Below are 18,796 nucleotides of genomic sequence, written 5' to 3'. Positions count from 1 at the left end.
TTAAAAAGCTGTTTCAACAACTGTGTTGTGAAGTCGAATGCACTTGGAGTCAGTTTTTCTTCCAAAGTCAGAAAGCGTGTAGCGGTGTGCATGTCTGCGCGAACATGATGCGCGTAAGAAGTTTGTCTGCTATCAAAACCTGAGATCAACGCATCGACGCAAAAACTGTCATTTTGTAAGTTTGGAACAACAAATCAAGGTCATAACAGCTATATAATCGCTATTGTGTTTTCAGCGTAGCAATAGGGTCCGATATTTAGACTCGAACAAGTATAATGCGACTCGTCTTCGACTCGTCGGCATTATACTTGTCTCGTCTAAATATCGGACCCTATTGCTACGCTGAAAACACAATAGCTGTTAATAATTCGCTGGCTTAACTTTATCATAAAACAGTTTGTGACTAGTCATGAGAATCATAAGAAGTAATGTGGCTGGAAGAGAGACAGAACTTTGCGTGTTAAAATGATGCGGGATTTTGTGAGTTATGAGATTGGTTATTGCTTGAATTTGAGGTGGACAGATTTTGTAATTGTGTCTCACCCCCTTCCCTCTCTCTGTCTGCCTCTGTCTGTCTGTCTGTCTGTCTGTCTGTCTGTCTGTCTGTCTGTCTGTCTGTCTGTCTCTCTCTGTCTCTGTCTCTGTCTCTGTCTCTGTCTCTGTCTCTCTCTCTCTCTCTCTCTCTCTCTCTCTCTCTCTCGACCTCTTACTTTTTAACTGTTTAATTTTTAATTTTTCAATTGTATCATTGTGTGTCTGTGCGTCCCAAGGTCAGATTGTAAGAAAAGGCGTAGCCTTAAATCTTAATCCTTGTTAAATAAAGTTCAATTCAATTATCTCTCTCTCTCTCTCTCTCTCTCTCTCTCTCTCTCTCTCTCTCTCTCTCTCTCTCTCTCTCTCTCTCTCTCTCTCTCTCTCTCTCTCTCTCTCTCTCTCTCTCTCTATCTATCTATCTATCTCACCCGATACACGTGTGGAAGGGCAGTATAAACAAGTCGCGTAAGGCGAAATTACTACATTTAGTCAAGCTGTGGAACTCACAGAATGAAACTGAACGTAGTCCGCGGCTAGTGCAAAAGGCAGTGAAAGTGACGAGCCTGTTTGGCGCGGTAGCGGTTGCGCTGTGCTTCATAGCACGCTTTACTGTACCTCTCTTCGTTTTAACTTTGTGAGCATGTTTTTAATTCAAACATATCATATCTATATGTTTTTGGAATCAGGAACCGACAAGGAATAAGATGAACGTGTTTTTAAATTGATTTCGAAAATTTAATTTTGATCATAATTTTTATATTTTTAATTTTCAGAGCTTGTTTTTAATCCAAATATAACATATTTATATGTTTTTGGAATCAGAAAATGATGAAGAAGAAGATGAACGTAAATTTGGATCTTTTTATAAAAAAAAAATGTTTTTACAATTTTCAGATTTGTAATGACCAAAGTCATTAATTAATTTTAAGCAACCAAGCTGAAATGCAATACCGAAGTCCGGCCTTCGTCGAAAATTGCTTGGCCAAAATTTCAATCAATTTGATTGAAAAATGAGGGTGTGACAGTGCCGCCTCAACTTTTACAAAAAGCCGGATATGACGTCATCAAAGACATTTATCGAAAAAATGAAAAAAATTTCCGGGGATATCATTCCCAGAAACTCTCATGTAAAATTTCATAAAGATCGGTCCAGTAGTTTAGTCTGAATCGCTCTACACACACACACGCACAGACAGACAGACAGACACACACACACACATACACCACGACCCTCGTCTCGATTCCCCCTCTACGTTAAAACATTTAGTCAAAACTTGACTAAATGTAAAAAGAAGAATGGTTGGTGTAATGCATATATAAAGTAACAAATACATGTGCAAGTCCATCCACAATGTGATAAAACAAAAAACAAAATAAAGTAGCATGCTGCTTTGTAAAGAACGCACATTTTTCTTGACTGGGAAGGGGGGGGGGGGGTGCGTGCATTAAGGTCGCGTCTATACACAGTTTGAGACTGCTCTTGCCTTTTGTCTCTCTGTTTCGTAATCTTCCTTTGTCTGCTTTCTGGAACAGGATATACATATTCACGTCCAGATTTGGTTTTCTGAGGATACATTTTTCTTATCTTATCATATTTTCTTACCAAAGAAAGATCCAATACACTGCTGGAGAGCGCATGAATGCAATTCTTTTCAGTAATGTTTAATAGGGCCTACTTCTATTTTCTTATTTCAAAGTTGCTATTTTTTCTGTAATATTTCTGTTTCTTTATTTCCTTCGTTTCTGCGTCTCTTCCTTTCGGCATGCATTGTCATTGTTTGTTTTTAGCAACAAATACGGATTTTACTTCAAGATACAGAAGAAAGCTTCCGTTTTCATTTTTCTTTCATATCTGACTCGTCCCTCTTGTATTGTATTCGGGATATTTTTTTAATATTTAAGTAGAACATTCATTGTGTTTACGTCTCTTTTTTAATCTCTAACATTCAGGGTTTTTTCTTTTCTTTTGATCTTTGTTTTATTTGGCGTTTCTTTTCATATTTTTCGTCTCCTTGTTTTCCTGGTTCCTCACACGAACCTTTAAACCACCCCCACTCACTACACCGCCATCCCCACCACCACCACAACCCCAACCCCTGCCCCATTCACCTTCCTCTTGCCAGTTAAATCTCTGCTTCTACTCCTACTGACAGCAATGTATACTTTGATTTCGTATTACTCACCACTAAAAATTGACAGAGACGGAAATAAACACGACCATTGAATACGTAAGATTCGCTTCCCCGGCACCATCCTCATAAAGACGTTTTTACTTCTATTCGTTTCATTTCGTCCCTCGGTTCCTAGTTTTTTTCCAAGCATTCTTGTCTGTATGTCAGCTGACGTATTTTGTTTGGAAAAGCTTGGAAGTGAAAGACATCTTTAAAGTCCTTGGCCCATTTTTTGTATAGTAATTATTTATTTTATTTTACTCGTACCAGTGTTTTGTATTTATACTTACAAAAGACGGAGAAAACATTCGTCTACTGATTAAGTTTTTCTTAACGTTCATAAACTTTTTTTTAAACCCTCCCTTGCTTCAAATTTCTCGAGAATGTGTATAAGTTCACAGGTTTCCGGCGAGGCGAGTATATGAGATTGTACGTACTATGATATGCTCTATTCAACAAAGGTCTAATTATCGCAGAGCACAAGGTCTCTGCATAGCACTACTCGTTTGCATAAAATGAAAAAAATCATTTTTGAATTTCTATTTGGACCAAAGTCGTAGTGAAACGGGAAAGGACCTGCGAGAAGACCTACCCCAAGAGCAAAATAATGGAATTTAAGTTTGGCTCTAAGTCTCTCTTTTGCGCAAAATGAAAGTAGGTCCAGATTTAACACTGATTTTACTTACAATTATTGTCTGGACCAGACACACAGTAAAACAGTCAATGGTCGTAGAGAAATCTTCCCTTTCTTAGAAAATGTTACCTTTTTGCGTTAATAGCAAAACACACCCCAAAAGAAACAATGAAAGGGGAGTCACATTTGGCTCTAAATTGATCTGTCATTAAAATAAAATGCTTAGAACTTATATCTGGGCCAGAATCGCAGTAAAACAGTCATGACATTGAAGTAGACCTTTTACTCCAGAGAATGTTTTGTTTCTTTTCTGCCGTAAGGATATCGATGCACGAACAAAATAAAGAGGAAAAGAAAAACATTGCCAACCTCTCCACTAACTCACGCAGGCCAGACCGCAGACTGACCGTAAAACGTGGTGATATATAGGCAAGAGAGACAAGGACAAAAGTCATAGCAACCCTACTTACAGAGATGTTACTTAACATTCATATCCGGACCAGAAACGGCAGTCACGAAAAATGTTCTGCGAAAAGACCTTTTTTTCTCTCTGAAAATTTTGCCATTTTGCAATAAGCAAAAACAATGAAAGTTGATTCAAATTTAGCTTAAAAAAAAACAAATTATGTTAAAATTCCTTTCTGGACCAGACTCACAGTAACCCGGTCAATGACATACGAGGAGACCTCTTACTCTCAGAACATGTTGCCTTTCTGCAATAAAGTTAAACAAGTCGCGAAATTACTACATTTAGTCAAGCTGTCAAACTCACGGAATGAAACTGAACGCACTGTAGTTTTTCACCAAGACAGTACAGCTTCGTCAATCCCCGCGAGAAGGAAATCGCTCACCTTCCACGTGCAAAACGCAGTGAAATTAACACGCCAGAATAGCACGGTAGCGTATTGTGCTAAGCAGGAAAGCGCGCTTTTCTGTATTCTTGAAAACTTTCAGAGATTGTTTTGAATACAACCTATCATATCTATATGTTTTTTGAATCAGGAAATGACAAAGCCAATAAGATTAAGTAATTTTTGGATCGATTTCTTAATTTTTATCGTAAGATTAATTAATCTATTTTCGTTAATTGTGATCACATTTTAAGAGTACACATGACATATGTATATATTTTTAGATTTAAAATATTATGAAGAATACGATGCAATCAATTTTAAATCTGTTTGCGAAAAATCGATTTTAATGACAACTTTAATGAGCAAACTCATTAAGTAATGTGTAAGCCTCCAAACTTAAATGCAATACCAAAGTCCGGGCTTCGTCAAAGTTTACTTGACCAAATTTCAACCAATTTGGTTGAAAAATGAGAGCGTGACAGAGCCGCCTCGACTTTTACGAAAAGCCGGATATAACGTCATCAAAGCTATTTATATAAAAAAAAAATTAAAAAAAAAACGTCTGGAGATACCATACTCAGGATCTCTGATGTCAAGTTTCACGAAGATCGGTCCAGTAGTTTTCTCTGAATCCCTCTACACACACACACACACACACACACACACACACACACACACACACACACACACACACACACACCACGACCCTCGTCTCGATCCCCCCTCTACGTTAAAACATTTACTCAAAACTTGACTAAATGTAAACAAGTCGCGTAAGGCGAAAATACAATATTTAGTCAAGTAGCTGTCGAACTCACAGAATGAAACTGAACGCAACGCAACGCAGCAAGACCGTATACTCGTAGCATCGTCACTCCACCGCCCGTGGCAAAGGCAGTGCACGTGGAATTGACAAGAAGAGCGGGGTATTCGTTGCGCTGAGAAGGATAGCACGCTTTTCTGTACCTCTCTTCGTTTTAACTTTCTGAGCGTGTTTTTAATCCAAACATATCATATCTATATATTTTTGGAATCAGGAACCGACAAGGAATAAGATGAAAGTGTTTTTAAATTGATTTCGAAAAAAAAAATTTATAATAATTTTTATATATTTAATTTTCAGAGCTTGTTTTTAATCCGAATATAACATATTTATATGTTTTTGGAATCAGCAAATGATGGAGAATAAGATAAACGTAAATTTGGATCGTTTTATAAATTTTATTTTTTTTTTACAATTTTCAGATTTTTAATGACCAAAGTCATTAATTAATTTTTAAGCCACCAAGCTGAAATGCAATACCGAATCCCGGGCTTCGTCGAAGAGTACTTGACCAAAATTTCAACCAATTTGGTTGAAAAATGAGGGCGTGACAGTGCCGCCTCAACTTTCACGAAAAGCCGGATATGACGTCATCAAAGACATTTATCAAAAAAATGAAAAAACCGTTCGGGGATTTCATACCCAGGAACTCTCATGTCAAATTTCATAAAGATCGGTCCAGTAGTTTTCTCTGAATCGCTCTACACACACACACACACACACACACACACACACACACACACACACACACACACACACACACACATACACCACGACCCTCGTCTCGATTCCCCCCTCTACGTTAAAACATTTAGTCAAAACTTGACAAAATGTAAAAAAGAAAAATCGCTCCCAGACACCCCCCAACCACCACCCACACACGTACACGCAGGCCACGCCTGAGACTGACCATAAAAATAGTAGTATATAGGCAAGACGGACAAGGACAAAAGTCATAGCAACCCTTCACAGAGATGTCCATTATTGACTTTTTTCTCTGGCGGACTCGAGCGTGCTTCCTCGCCGTGGCTGTCCTAACAAATAATTCGCTCCCCTCCGCTCGCCAATATCAGGAGATCTCAGGGCCTCCGTGCAAACAGTCCGGCACTTTGCATCTAGCGGACTGTCCTGCCTATTTGTCCTCGGATTGTTCGGCGCGAGTGGGACAGAGCCCAAAAAAAGGCCGGAAAAAATATGGGGACAAGAAGAAGTAGACGATGGAGAGAGAGATAAAGCAAGAAGAAGAAGAAGAAAAATAGGTACACAAAGGGACATAAATGGGAAAAGGAACTGAAGTGGCAGAGTGGATGTGTGTGGTACGTGGATCTTGATTCATTTTGATTGAAAAAATGTGTTGGAGCCGCTTTTATTATCATACTCTTTAAAACAGAGAGCGCATTGTGAATTTCAAACGCAAAAACAGACATGATAAATTAAAAAATAAATAAAAAAATAAACACGTTCATTTGTGTGGCAGAGTGGATCAAGTGCACAACATCTGGCTTTGAGTTTGAAATGAAAGTTTTCGAGTTCGAATCCCTATTTCTTGTACCACTTTGTCCCTGGCAGCACGATGAACTTGTTGAATACCAATGAGGACAGAAAACAATGTTATCCCTCTTTGAATGACCATGATCCTGACCAAACAGCAACCAAGGGCACCTCTCTCTATAAAACAAATATGCATGCTGAGTTGATGGACACTAATGAGAATTAACAATGACCCTTTGACCCTAGTGGCTCATTAAGGGCAGACAAATGTTAAAAGCTTGTTCTCACCACCGCTTTGTCATCAGAGCCGTGTCTTAATCACGGGCTGTCGTTATTTTTGCAGTTCATGGGACTCCGTTGACTCCAGGACTGAGGTGCACGAAGTGAGATTTGTTACGGTTTCAGACCCTGTAGCTGGCCGGCACCCGCTTTCGCTTCGTGCGACCCAAACCCTGGTTCATTAAGGTTGGTCTTGACCAAGAGTGGTTAACGTCGTGTTGCGGGTCACATTGACCCCAAATCAGTAAAGCCGTGACTTTGCCAAGAGTTGTTATACAGTCGTGTTGCAGGTCCCTCGATTGCCTTGACCCAAGGTCACAGTTTCTAATTTCTTTCAAAAGAAATTGACCTTGAGTCAACGATGTCAAGTAAAATACTGTTAGATTATTTGACAACTCTTGATTACGTTGAATCACTTTATCATTGAAGTGAAATTTAGAGAACTGGTAAGTTTTGCACATGAATTAGGAAAAGTGAGAAAACCACGTTCACAAACATCTTGGTGTACTGATTCAGAGCGACTGCAAATGGGAATCACATGTTCAGTCAATTATATCTAAAGTACGTGTTCTTCTCTCATGTTTTCGGTCCTATAAGTATCGCCTTAGCCGAAAGGCACTTGAACTTATGTATAAATCTTTTATTATTCCCCATTTTGATTTTTCTGACGTCATTTGGGATAACTGTTCTGACAGATTAGCTACTTTATTAGAAAACTTGCATCTTGATGCCATAAGAACCATTATAGGTGCAGTTCGTGGCACGAGTCACCAAAAATTGTACGATGAATCAGGATTTACAACACTGAAGGAGAGGCGAAAAAGACACAAATTGATTTTGTATTTCAAATTAGTTAATGCACGCGTGCCACCATACTTACTAGAACGTCTGCCTCCTCTCGTTGCTTCTGTGAACCCTTACCATAGACGAAGACCACTTGACAGACAGACTCCCCACTCTCGAACTGAATTGTATAAAAAGTCATTTTTTCTGTCTTCGACTTCCCTGTGGAATGAGCTTCCAGATACTGTAAAACAACTTGATTCTATTGGGTTATTTAAAAAACGTATTAGTTCTGATGATACTGTTGTTCCCTCGTATAGATACACATCTGATCGAAAATCAGAAATTATCCATTGCAGACTGAGATTGAGGATCAGCAATCTAAATAGTGATCTATTTGACAGACATTTAATTCCAGACCCGTCATGCACTTGTGGTTATCCTGTTGAAAATGCGGAGCACTATATTTTTCATTGCCCCTTATCTCTTCAAATACGTGAAGTCACCTTGTCAACACTGCCCAACTATGATTTGCTAACCGCTGATGATTTTCTGTATGGCAATAGAGACAAGTCAGACACCGAAAATGCATTGATATTTGACCAGTTATTCAGGTTTATCTTATTAAGCAAACGTTTTGAATAATGAATGCATTTATCTCATCCACCATGTGCAGTACTGTTTACATTTCTTTGTTCTGGTAGTATTCTATTTTCAACCATGTGGAAGTCATTGTATGCGTGTGTGTGCGAGTGAGTGTGCGAGCGCGTGTGAGTACGGTTGTTAGTTTAGCATTGGTTTTGTTGTTGTTGTTTTTTGTTGGTTTTGTTTTCACTTTTATTGTTACATGTTTGTCTACCATAATTTACCATTATTATTTTGACATTATTTCAAATTTGTTATATTAAAATCGTCCGCCAAATTTCATTTGCTTTTAAGAGTACGCTCATAAGCTTAGCTTGTTGTGCTCCATGTTCCTTATTTCATGTATGCGGTAATAGTACCAATGGAATTTACTGAATAAACTTGTTTAAACCAATTAGGAAAAGTGCAACATAACGGGTGACAGAGACCGCGGGGGGGGGGGGGGGAGGGCGGCAAAACAAACACAGGCAGATACAATATTCCCGATAGAGAGGGGATATAGCCAAGAAACAGGACACCGCAGATAGGGGTGGAGAGAACTATACAACTGAGTACTAAGAAGGGAGAAAGGTAGTAGCAGTAGTAGACAAACTAAGACTTACATCTACCATCGTCTACCGTTAGTAGTGAGACCGGTACATTTACCTTCTCCAGTTCGCCGTCAGGGAGGAGGAGGAAGGGAGGGTGGAATGAGGCGTTTGTAGGGTCCGTGTATGTATTGCGAGTGAGGGTGGGGGGGGGGGGCAGAAGGGGCAGGGGGGGGGGGGGGTGCAGGCAAAATAGCGAGAAAAAAGGGGAGATAGAAAGAGGTCTTGGGCAAACTTCTTTGCGTTACATCCACGCCGTCTGAAGTTGCCCACGGTGGGAGCATCGTCTGAGCGAACGTCTTCAGTCTTTGGGATCCACGGACTTCAAAAGGCCCTCGTGGTTCATTGAGTTTTTATGTGGCATCATCACGACCCAGAAGGGAATGGTTTGCCTCGGTGAACAAGGTTTTATTCTTACCTTACCTCTGTATAGCTGATACAGGACACTGCCACTCATTGATAGACCTATACAAGGCTGTTGTCGAGTTTACGGGTGCATGGAGATCCAATCTCTATCTGAAGGTGGTGGGAACTCAAAGTCCGAATACACTGAAGGCACAGCAGAGTCGGCTCATCACCTTATATCTGTCCAGCCTTATTAATGGGATAAGATTCTCCTTCCACTTGGACAAATACCGTGAATCACCATCATGGTTGCTTTCTGTGCTGTGGGACTTTTGTGATCAATTAGTTTTGAGACGGAAACTAATGTAAGTCTGCGAATTGTATTCATCACAAAATCCCCATTATTGCTGAGTTAAATCGTTTTAACAGGAATGACTTTACCTTTAATATAAAGGCGGCTGAAAAAGAATTGAACACTATAAGATGAAAAATATGGCTGCTCATCTTGCATGTAGATACACTAAGTTTATGTATTATTTTCAAACGAGCCCTTAATTCCCTTCGCCCCCTTTTCTGCAATTGTCCCCCCCCCCCCCTCCCTCAAAACCCCATACCTTGAGATATGTGCGCGATATAAATTGCATAAAATAAAATAAAAACATACCCCCCATCCCCATGCCCACCCCCGCCATCCCATCCATCCATTCACTCCCATCCACTCCCATACTTGCAACACAACCACACACACAGACAGATCTCACCCATTTTGTTTTTAGAATCATACGCCAGAATATCCACATCCTTCTCCTTCTTTTATTTCTCTCCTCCCCCCCTCCTCCTCCTCCTCCTTTTTACAAAAGAGCCGCAAAAGTCCAAGCTCTCGTTTACCTTTTTTTTCTCCTTCTCCTTCTTCTTTTTTTTTAATTCATTTTCACTTCTTCCTCACTCACCTCCTCCTCATCATCATCATCCTCTTCTTCCTCCTCCTCCTCCTTTCTCCTCCTCCTCCTCCTCCTCCTCCTCCGTACTGCAAAAGAGCCTCGAAAGTCCAAGCTCCCGTTTACCGTCACTTTTAACACCTCCCCTGCTACTAGGGGTAACGCCAGCCTCCGAGTGACCGGACGAGTTGTCCAGGGATCAATATTAGCATTGCGATCATCGTACACACACATTGCCGCCTCTTGCAAAATCCTCTCTTCAGGGCCGGCTAGAGTGTTAGGGGGTCGATCGGCTGCCCCGGCGAGCTTTCCTCCCCGGGAGCTCCTAGAGTGGCCAGTAATGAGATGGACAAAAAGTGACCATTGCTAGAATGTCTGACCTAGTGTAAGAAAAAAAAAGAAAAAAAAAAGAAAAAAGAAAAAAAAAGGTAAAAGGAGTGAAGATGAAAAGTGTCCGTGCGGAGGACGGGAGCAGGAAGATGTGGACGTAAAGCCGTCAGATTTACGAGAGAGAAAAAAAGGCGTAAGACGTCAGACGTAAATTAAGCCTTCTGATCGAAGCCGTTTTGAAGCGGGCAGATTTACGAATGAAAAAAAAGGACAAAAGATTATGTAACAACAGTCATCGCTATGACACAAGAGCGACAAGAGAAGAGAAAAATACTTTATATTAAAGTATTTGACAAAAGTCAAACACAATGCCAAAAAGGGCGTGAGATATATATGAAAGCAGTAACATATACGTCGTCTGACTGGTCACATGTTTGAGTGGAAGAAGGTGTAAGGCCTCAAGGCGTTACGAAAGGCGCCAAAATGTGACCCACCACCACGGAATGAGTCGCATGTCACCTTTGCATGATTTTTATATTTTTACATTTTCTTAAAGAGATTTTGAAGCTCTTTCCAGTGGTGAAAACCGTTTTTAGAAAAGAGCGAACACTTTTTGAGTTATAAGTCTGTGACTAAGGTGACCCTCACACTGTTACCAAACACCCCCCGGACTTATATTAAGCCTCGCGCAAAACCGCGCGAGGTGACATGCGACTCATTCTGTGGTGGAGGGTCACAAATGGTCAACTATACAAGTGAATGAAAGGCGTCGTACGTAAAAATAACGTACCAAAAGACATACAAGTGGTCAAAGGTATTAATCAACAAAACAGGACTCAAGATGTATTATACAAATGATCAAAGACGTAAAGGTGGCCTGAAATATAAGTAGATCGTTACAAAACAAGTAAAAATGGTGAGACAGATCAGCACAAAATGGCTGAAGACGTAGAGACATAATTACCCGAGGCGTAAAATGCTGAGAATCAACGACATCAGATCGTTAACGTAACTGCCTTTGGTTCCGTCCCAAGAGTCTGCTAAAACTGATAAGTTCTACAAGATGTTATCTCGTTGTGTAAGACATCAAAGTGGATAGACGTAAGCTTACCAGTAGGAAAAAAAAGCCGTAAGAAATGAAGAGATTACCAAAGTACCAAAGGCGTAAAATGGCGAGAGTCAAAGGCCTTGGAAGGAAAACGTAATTGTCTTCGGTCTGGTAATTGTCAAAAGAGTCTGCTAACATGTTTCAATTATGATTGATGTCTAACAGATTTAACACTTTAGGGTGATCTTGGGAGGTTAACCCCCTCTTACACCCAGTTATGACATTTGAATCTAGTTATTGGTGAGCGCGATCTGGACGCGGGGGTGCTTTGAACTGTCCGTGGCGGAGCTCTCAACATGATAACAGCAGTAGACACTCATCATCATCAGTCCCCTGGCTCTGGCAGTCGTTGGGGGGAGGGGGGGGCATGAGGGCTGAAGAGGAAGAAACCCTTCTCCAGGCTGTTCTATCAGGGGCTGTCGCCAGGAGGCCAGGAAGCACAGCTGCGTTCATTCCTTGCCGTTGTCGGACCAACTCTTCCGGTGTTTTTCACGTCTGCGTCCCGCCTCCCTCGACAGTGCCCTGTAGTATGATTTTGGAGAGGGTGTCATGCCTTGTGACATGGCCGAACCACACCAACTTCCGACGTTTGACGGTGGGCAGCAGGGGTTCTTGGGGGCCCACGAAGCTCTTGACCAGGCTTCGAACGTAGTCGTTGGTCTTGTGCTCTGTGTATGGTATTCGGAGCAGTTTCACTGCACAGTAAACACTGCACAGCGTAAATAAATCAATCGCAGTGAAAGGAAAGGCAAATGGTATCTTAGTAAATTCTATCTTGGAGCACAAGTTCGATGATTTTTGAGTGGGCGTGCACCACACAAAAACACACGACATCATTGCAAAGGCATGGATAGCAACAATTAGGGGAGCAGCTCATGTAGCATTGCTGGGTTAAAAGCCTGTGCTCAACTGGGCGAAGTCGACTACGCGAAGCATACTTCGCAAGGCTGGCCGCACGAAGCTTTAGCACTAAGTTTTCGGTAAAAAGACTTCACGAAATCTTTGCGATGCTGACTTAGGGCTCACTTTAGGACCGTCTTTAGGTCGGACTTCTTCTTCTTCTTCTTCTTCTTCTTCTTCTTCTTCTTCTTCTTCTTCTTCTTCTTCTTCTTCTTCTTCTTCTTCTTCTTCTTCTTCTTCTGCGTTCGTGGGCTGGAACTCCCACGTACACTCGTGTTTTTTGCACGAGTGGAATTTTACGTGTATGACCGTTTTTTACCCCGCCATTTAGGCAGCCATACGCCGTTTTCGGAGGAAGCATGCTGGGTATTTTCGTGTTTCTATAACCCACCGAACTCTGACATGGATTACAGGATCTTTTTCGTGCGCGCTTGGTCTTGTGCTTGCGTGTACACACGGGGGGTGTTCGGACACCGAGGAGAGTCTGCACACAAAGTTGACTCTGAGAAATAAATATCTCGCCGAACGTGGGGACGAAAGGTGGGACAATAATGCTGACATGGTCTGTGACATGCACCGTTCTCAACTTTTCGTCTCTGCATGTTGTCACAGGAAGATAATATGTACAAGTTACACCTCCGTTTTTAAGTTTAAATGATGCAGGATAACTCACCATGTTTCTTGTGACCCTTTATTCCCGGTCAGATCCACCAAGACAGTGTGGGCGAATAGCATACCATTACAGTACTTTGCGGAAAGATGGCAGTAATATTGACACTCCCACGAAACACTTTCACAGCCAAAACTACGAAAGGGAAATGGAAATATATGCCACCCACAAGTGGTTGCAAGGCGAATTACAAAGTAGATACTTTTAAATCGCTCTGGTTAACATGTTTTTATAAGCGTGCTCCATCAGCACTTGCCAACTGCAATAATTCCATTGACTGGTTTAAAGTATCAGATTGTGTCTTGTCAAGACGTCTCCCGAAGCCACCGGTACGTCGGCTGACTGGGTCTGAAAAGGCCGTTGCTCGTCCGCAGATTACTTCGAGTTGCCCCAGAAGTCATATTATTCCACCTTGGGACAAGAATCCTGGTACCAAAGAATACAGAAAACGTTAACGACTTTAGAATTTAAGCTATATATTTAATCAGAAACTAGCAGTCGTAATACAGTTAACTTGATGGTATTGACCCCACCGTATTTATCTAAATGGGACACTGAAAGTTCGTTTTGAGGCTGCTCAATGCAGTCGAGTAAACTGCAACATGCATGGCAACTATTCGAAGAAACCCCTGCTGTAACGGCTGGTAAAATACTCTTTGTAGAGTTACAATGACAAATCGGAACTCTGAACGTTTTTAAAAATGAGTCATTCAATTCTCTTACCTCTTGCCCGACTGAAGCAAATATTCAGGTTTGGGAACTTCATGGTCGCATTTATCCCGGTTGTTTTGCGACACGACAGGCGGGTTTTGTGACAGCAGATTATGTGACAAAATAACTGTCTCCTTTGCCCCACTCGCCGCATGAAACTGCGCATGCAAAAAATACCTGGGCTCCACTTTGGACAAGCATATTGTTTATGCGCAGACCTGACTGTGGTAAGTGTGTCCTAATTAAGGCAAAGTGAATATCTCATTTCTTTCTCAAGCTAGAACAGCTATTATGAGACGACAGTTAGGACATGTCAATGGCGAAGTGGAAGGAACAATGAAAGAAACAGCTATACCAGTTAAGCTTTACTGAAACTATTGGCAGTTTCCCAGAAACTATTTCAGCTCAGCCTGAACAAAATTGATTATCGTAATTTTTCTTCGTGTAGATTAAACAACTTGATAGTCATTGACTTCGCTGTTTAGTTGACTGCTCACAGTTTCTTCTTACTTGTGCGTTAGTGCGTTTTTTCACAATACTATGCTCTTCCTCTTTCACTGCGCACGATGGCTTTGTTCCTGAAATGTTGGGGGTGGGGGGGGGGGTCAACACTTTATGCCAAGTACAATCAGTGTTGTACGTGTTCTAGTAGCAGGAAAAAGGACAAGTACATTTCTTGCTTTTCTCGTTCAGTCGACTGTGTGAAAAATGGTTGAGAAAGGTTTATTGCACCAATGAATACATTAATTGCAAATGAGACACAAAATCTATCCGTGCTTGATGGATTTCATTTGTGATTAACGAGTTTCCCCTTCGCCGATTTATCCAGTGTTTGCTTCATTACACGGGGACGCACCCCCCCCCCCCTCCCCCCTAAAAAAACGGAAAAGAAGAGAAAACAAACTTGGACTGGACGAGGCACGCAGGAGAAGTCGCCATCACGTTTAAGGGCTTAATCAAGCGAAGGGCTGAGACGGTCCAAACCGCCGAAACGATTCAAAAAACAACTTAAATAAAAGCAATTTTCTTATTGCATAAGCTGACACACGAGAGAGGCCCCCTCTAATCCCTTTGAAGGCGGGTCCAATCAAAGAGCTATCATAACAAACCGCTTCGTCTGCCGGCGGGATTGGAACATTTGATTTCCAATGCGCCCGCAGGCACGAAGCCCATGTTATCTCTCCTCCCCTTCATTGGGGAAAGCAGGGTGCTTATTAGGGGATTTCTGCGGCCATTTGGACGAGAGGGTCCCCCTTGCTGAATACTCCCCAAGCACACAAACCTCCCAGCGTAAGTCTCAGCAAACACGGCGACTCCGGGCGGGTCTTGGGACGGCTTTCCAGTCCCCGAGTCTATCCTGCTCATTTACGACGGGGACAGAACTCACAAATAAACACTGAGGACGGCCATTGGAAGGGAAAACAGCAGATTATCTCAGGCAAAGGAAACGATTTTTTTTCAAAGGTGCCCCACCTCCCCTCATCCCCATTCCCTCGTCCACGACTCAAGCTGAGTTAGCAAAAAGGTCAGAATCAGAGATTTGATGCAAAAACGTCACGGCAGACGTCAGGACAAATTTAGACGATTTTCCCCTCCGCCGATGAAGATGGAAGGCAGGATTACCTCCCTTTTCAAGTCCTGACAGCCTTGCTGGCCGAGTCCACACGATATGGAAGAAGGACGGGTTTGGGACAGCCTTAGACACCAAGACGTATGTCTTTTAGTCAGTCTGGAAAAGTGTGAACATCGGGCAGAGAAAGTGGGGGGCAATTTTGGAAACATATTTTCTTATGGAAACTGGACGTCTCACAAAAAGCTTTCCCCGAAAGTGTGCAAAGGTCAGGAAAACAAACTCTTCTTCAAAGTACTGATTTCTGAATTGAATGTGTACGGTGGAACTTTACACTGGTTATATTCTTTTCTTCTTTTTTTTCGTTCATGGGGTGAAACTCCCACGTTCACTCATGCTTTTGCATGAGTGGGATTTTACGTGTACGACCGTTTTTACCCCGCCATTTAGGCAGCCATTCGTCGCTTTTGGGGATAGCATGCTGGGTATGTTCGTGTTTCTGTAACCCACCGAACTCTGACATGGATTACAGGATCTTTTCCGTGAGCACTTGGTCTTGTGCTTGCGTGTACACACGACGGGGGATAAGGCACTGGTCTACACACAAGTTGACCTGGGAGATCGGAAAAATCTCCACCCTTAACAGACCAGGCGGCCGCGGCCGTGATTTGAGCTCACGACGACGGGCGCAGTGGCGTGGTGGTAAGACGTCGGCCTCCTAATCGGGAGGTCGTGAGTTCGAATCCCGGTCGCTGCCGCCTGGTGGGTTAAGAGTGGAGATTTTTCCGATCTCCCAGGTCAACTTATGTGCAGACCTGCTAGTGACTTAACCCCCTTCGTGTGTACACGCAAGCACAAGACCAAGTGCGCACGGAAAAGATCCTGTAACCCATGTCAGAGTTCGGTGGGTTATAGAAACACGAAAATACCCAGCATGCCTCCCCCGAAATCGGCGTATGCTGCCTGAATGGCGGGGTAAAAACGGTCATACACGTAAACATCCACTCGTGCTAAAAACATGAGTGAACGTGGGAGTCTAAGCCCATGAACAAAGAAGAAGAGAAGAAGAAGAAGAGCTCACGACCTTCCGATTAGGAAATCGATGTCTTATCCACTGGGCCACTGCGCACGTCATGGTTATATCCTTTAAACCGCAATCCGTGAACAAGGTTTTACCGGTCATTTTTCTTCTGGAGAAGAAAACACTGCTTTGCCACAGCCTGATGATGAACATAACAAACAACTACAAGCAAACAAACAAACAAATAAACACAAATCCGTTCAATTCAACTTGTCCCCTTTTTAAACACGTTCATGGGTTTGGTATGCGAGAACAAAGAGACTTTTCGCACAAAACACAAAACGCATGCAGTTCAAGTTATGTGAAGGTCATTTGGTGAATGCTTCAAAAATGGTCTTTTGAAAAAATCTCGCTATGTCAACAAGGAATATATATATATACGACTTGTGTCTGTGTGTGTGTCTGTGTGTTCGCGATGCACGCCCAAGGTTCTCGATGGATCTGTTTCAAATTTGGTGGACATATTCAGGTACACCCCGGACATAATCTGGTCGATGAGATATTTCAACACGTGCTCTCAGCGCTGCTTTTTTGGTTTTTCTCTGGATCCATTCCCAGTAACTCTTCCTTATCTTCTCCAGTGTTTTCAGCGTTTATCTCCCTTCCTTCGTGTGGCGTCAATCCATATTCCCGTTTCTATTTTTAGAAGGTCACTGTCGACAACGCTCAATCCATATTACCGTTATACTATTTTTAGAATGTCACTGTCCCGGCGAAGCCGGGTATTACTCTTCTCCAGTGTTTTGCGCGTTTATCTCCCTTCCTTTGTGCGGTGCGCCGGCAAAGCCGGCGTACACCCAGCAAAGCCGGGTCCCCGGCCCAGCCGGGTATTCGGCTCGACTTCTTCCCGGCGAAGCCGTACCCGGCGAAGCGGGTATTCATCTGGTTTAATATATGTGGCTATAAGAACAAAATAATTTCCTCGATAAAATAGCTCATTTGAATTGCACTTACGTCATTCGACTGACATTCCCTCAGGTAAATGCCGTCTTCATAATGTCTACTGATCATGAACAAAACGTTTCTTTCCTTGAACCCAGGCCTCTAAATTAGTAGAAATGTAAATGCAGGTCAGTTATGTTTACCTCTCTCTCTCTCTCTCTCTCTCTCTCTCTCTCTCTCTCTCTCTCTCTCTCTCTCTCTCTCTCTCTCTCTCTCTCTCTCTCTCTCTCTCTCTCTCTCTCTCTCTCTCTCTCTCTCTCTCTCTCTCTCTCTCTCTCTCTCTCTCTTTCAGAAGGGGCTCTGGCCTAAAACTGAATAAACTTTCGTATTCGTATTCTGTCTCTCTCTCTCTCTCTCTCTCTCTCTCGCAGAACATTTTTGACCTCCTTGATCAAGACTCGCAAGGTCATGACAATGACACGATTTCACATGGTAGAATGACTGAAGACTATACACTAAATGGGTTTGGTACAAAGCTTATCGATCTATGTGTATGCTTTGATCTCAAAATCTTGAATGGTGTTTGCAATGCAGACAACTCGTGCAAGTTTACTTATATCTCCCATAGTGGTAACAGTGTGGTGGATTATTGTTTAGCCTCTGTTGACCTAGTCAACAACATTCACGATTTAACTATTGGCGACAGAATTGAATCAATGCATATGCCTGTGACCTTTGCGCTTGGGTTGAAAGTGAATCAGCGCCAGCCCCGTAAACAAGCAAGTGTCTCAAAAGTTGCGTGGAACGATGCAAAAAAGAATGATTTTATTGAAAGTGTTAAATCAGACGATTTTTAAACTAAGTTAAAGGAAGCGTGCGACATCATCAGCGCAGATATGGACGAGGGGCTGGAGATTTTTAACAAAGCAATGTTACAGTCGGCAAAGTGCATGACCAAAAAAGTCGGAGGTGACGCTGAAGGTAGAAGTGCGTCCTCATGGTTTGATATTGAATGTTTGGAAAAGAAGCGATCTGCGAGACGGTTGCTGAGAAGTTATCAAAGAATCAAAAAAGAAGATAAAGAAGAAAAAGAGATAGCAAAGCAAAAGTACGCTGAAGTCAGGAGGGAGTATAAAGATTTTCTTCAAACAAAGCGAACAGAGTACAGGTTAAAACAAGTTGATAACATATTGCTCTCTGCTGATAAACCAACGGAATTTTGGAAGGAAATAAGGAAATGTAATAGAAAAGAGGTGCACTCCAACTTCGTACCAAAAGAGGCATGGTACGAACATTTTAAGGATGTTTTAAACACCGATACAGTTGAACCCGAAGACGATCAGTTGCCTGAAACAGGTATCAGTGACGAAATTCTTGACAGTGAAATAACTGAAATTGAAATTAGTAAAGCAATCAGAAATTTGAAAAATGGTAAAGCGGCAGGGTTTGATGGTGTGTTG

At 42.1% G+C, this 18,796-nt stretch overlaps 1 protein-coding gene across 1 annotated transcript in view; it reads right to left on the bottom strand.

Moving 5' to 3' along the window:
- The window catches only part of LOC138945484 (uncharacterized), a 65,765-nt gene that overhangs the window by 19,249 nt on the left and 27,720 nt on the right, over positions 1–18,796 (bottom strand). The window contains exon 2 of the mRNA XM_070316949.1: positions 12,103–12,217. Within this exon, the coding sequence (XP_070173050.1) occupies positions 12,103–12,217 (115 nt within the window). The remainder of the gene's footprint in view (positions 1–12,102; positions 12,218–18,796) is intronic.

This window comes from Littorina saxatilis, linkage group LG1 (assembly GCF_037325665.1).
Source record: "Littorina saxatilis isolate snail1 linkage group LG1, US_GU_Lsax_2.0, whole genome shotgun sequence".
In the NCBI taxonomy this organism is placed as follows: Eukaryota; Metazoa; Mollusca; class Gastropoda; order Littorinimorpha; family Littorinidae; genus Littorina; species Littorina saxatilis.
This window is presented reverse-complemented; position numbering and strand designations above follow the sequence as displayed.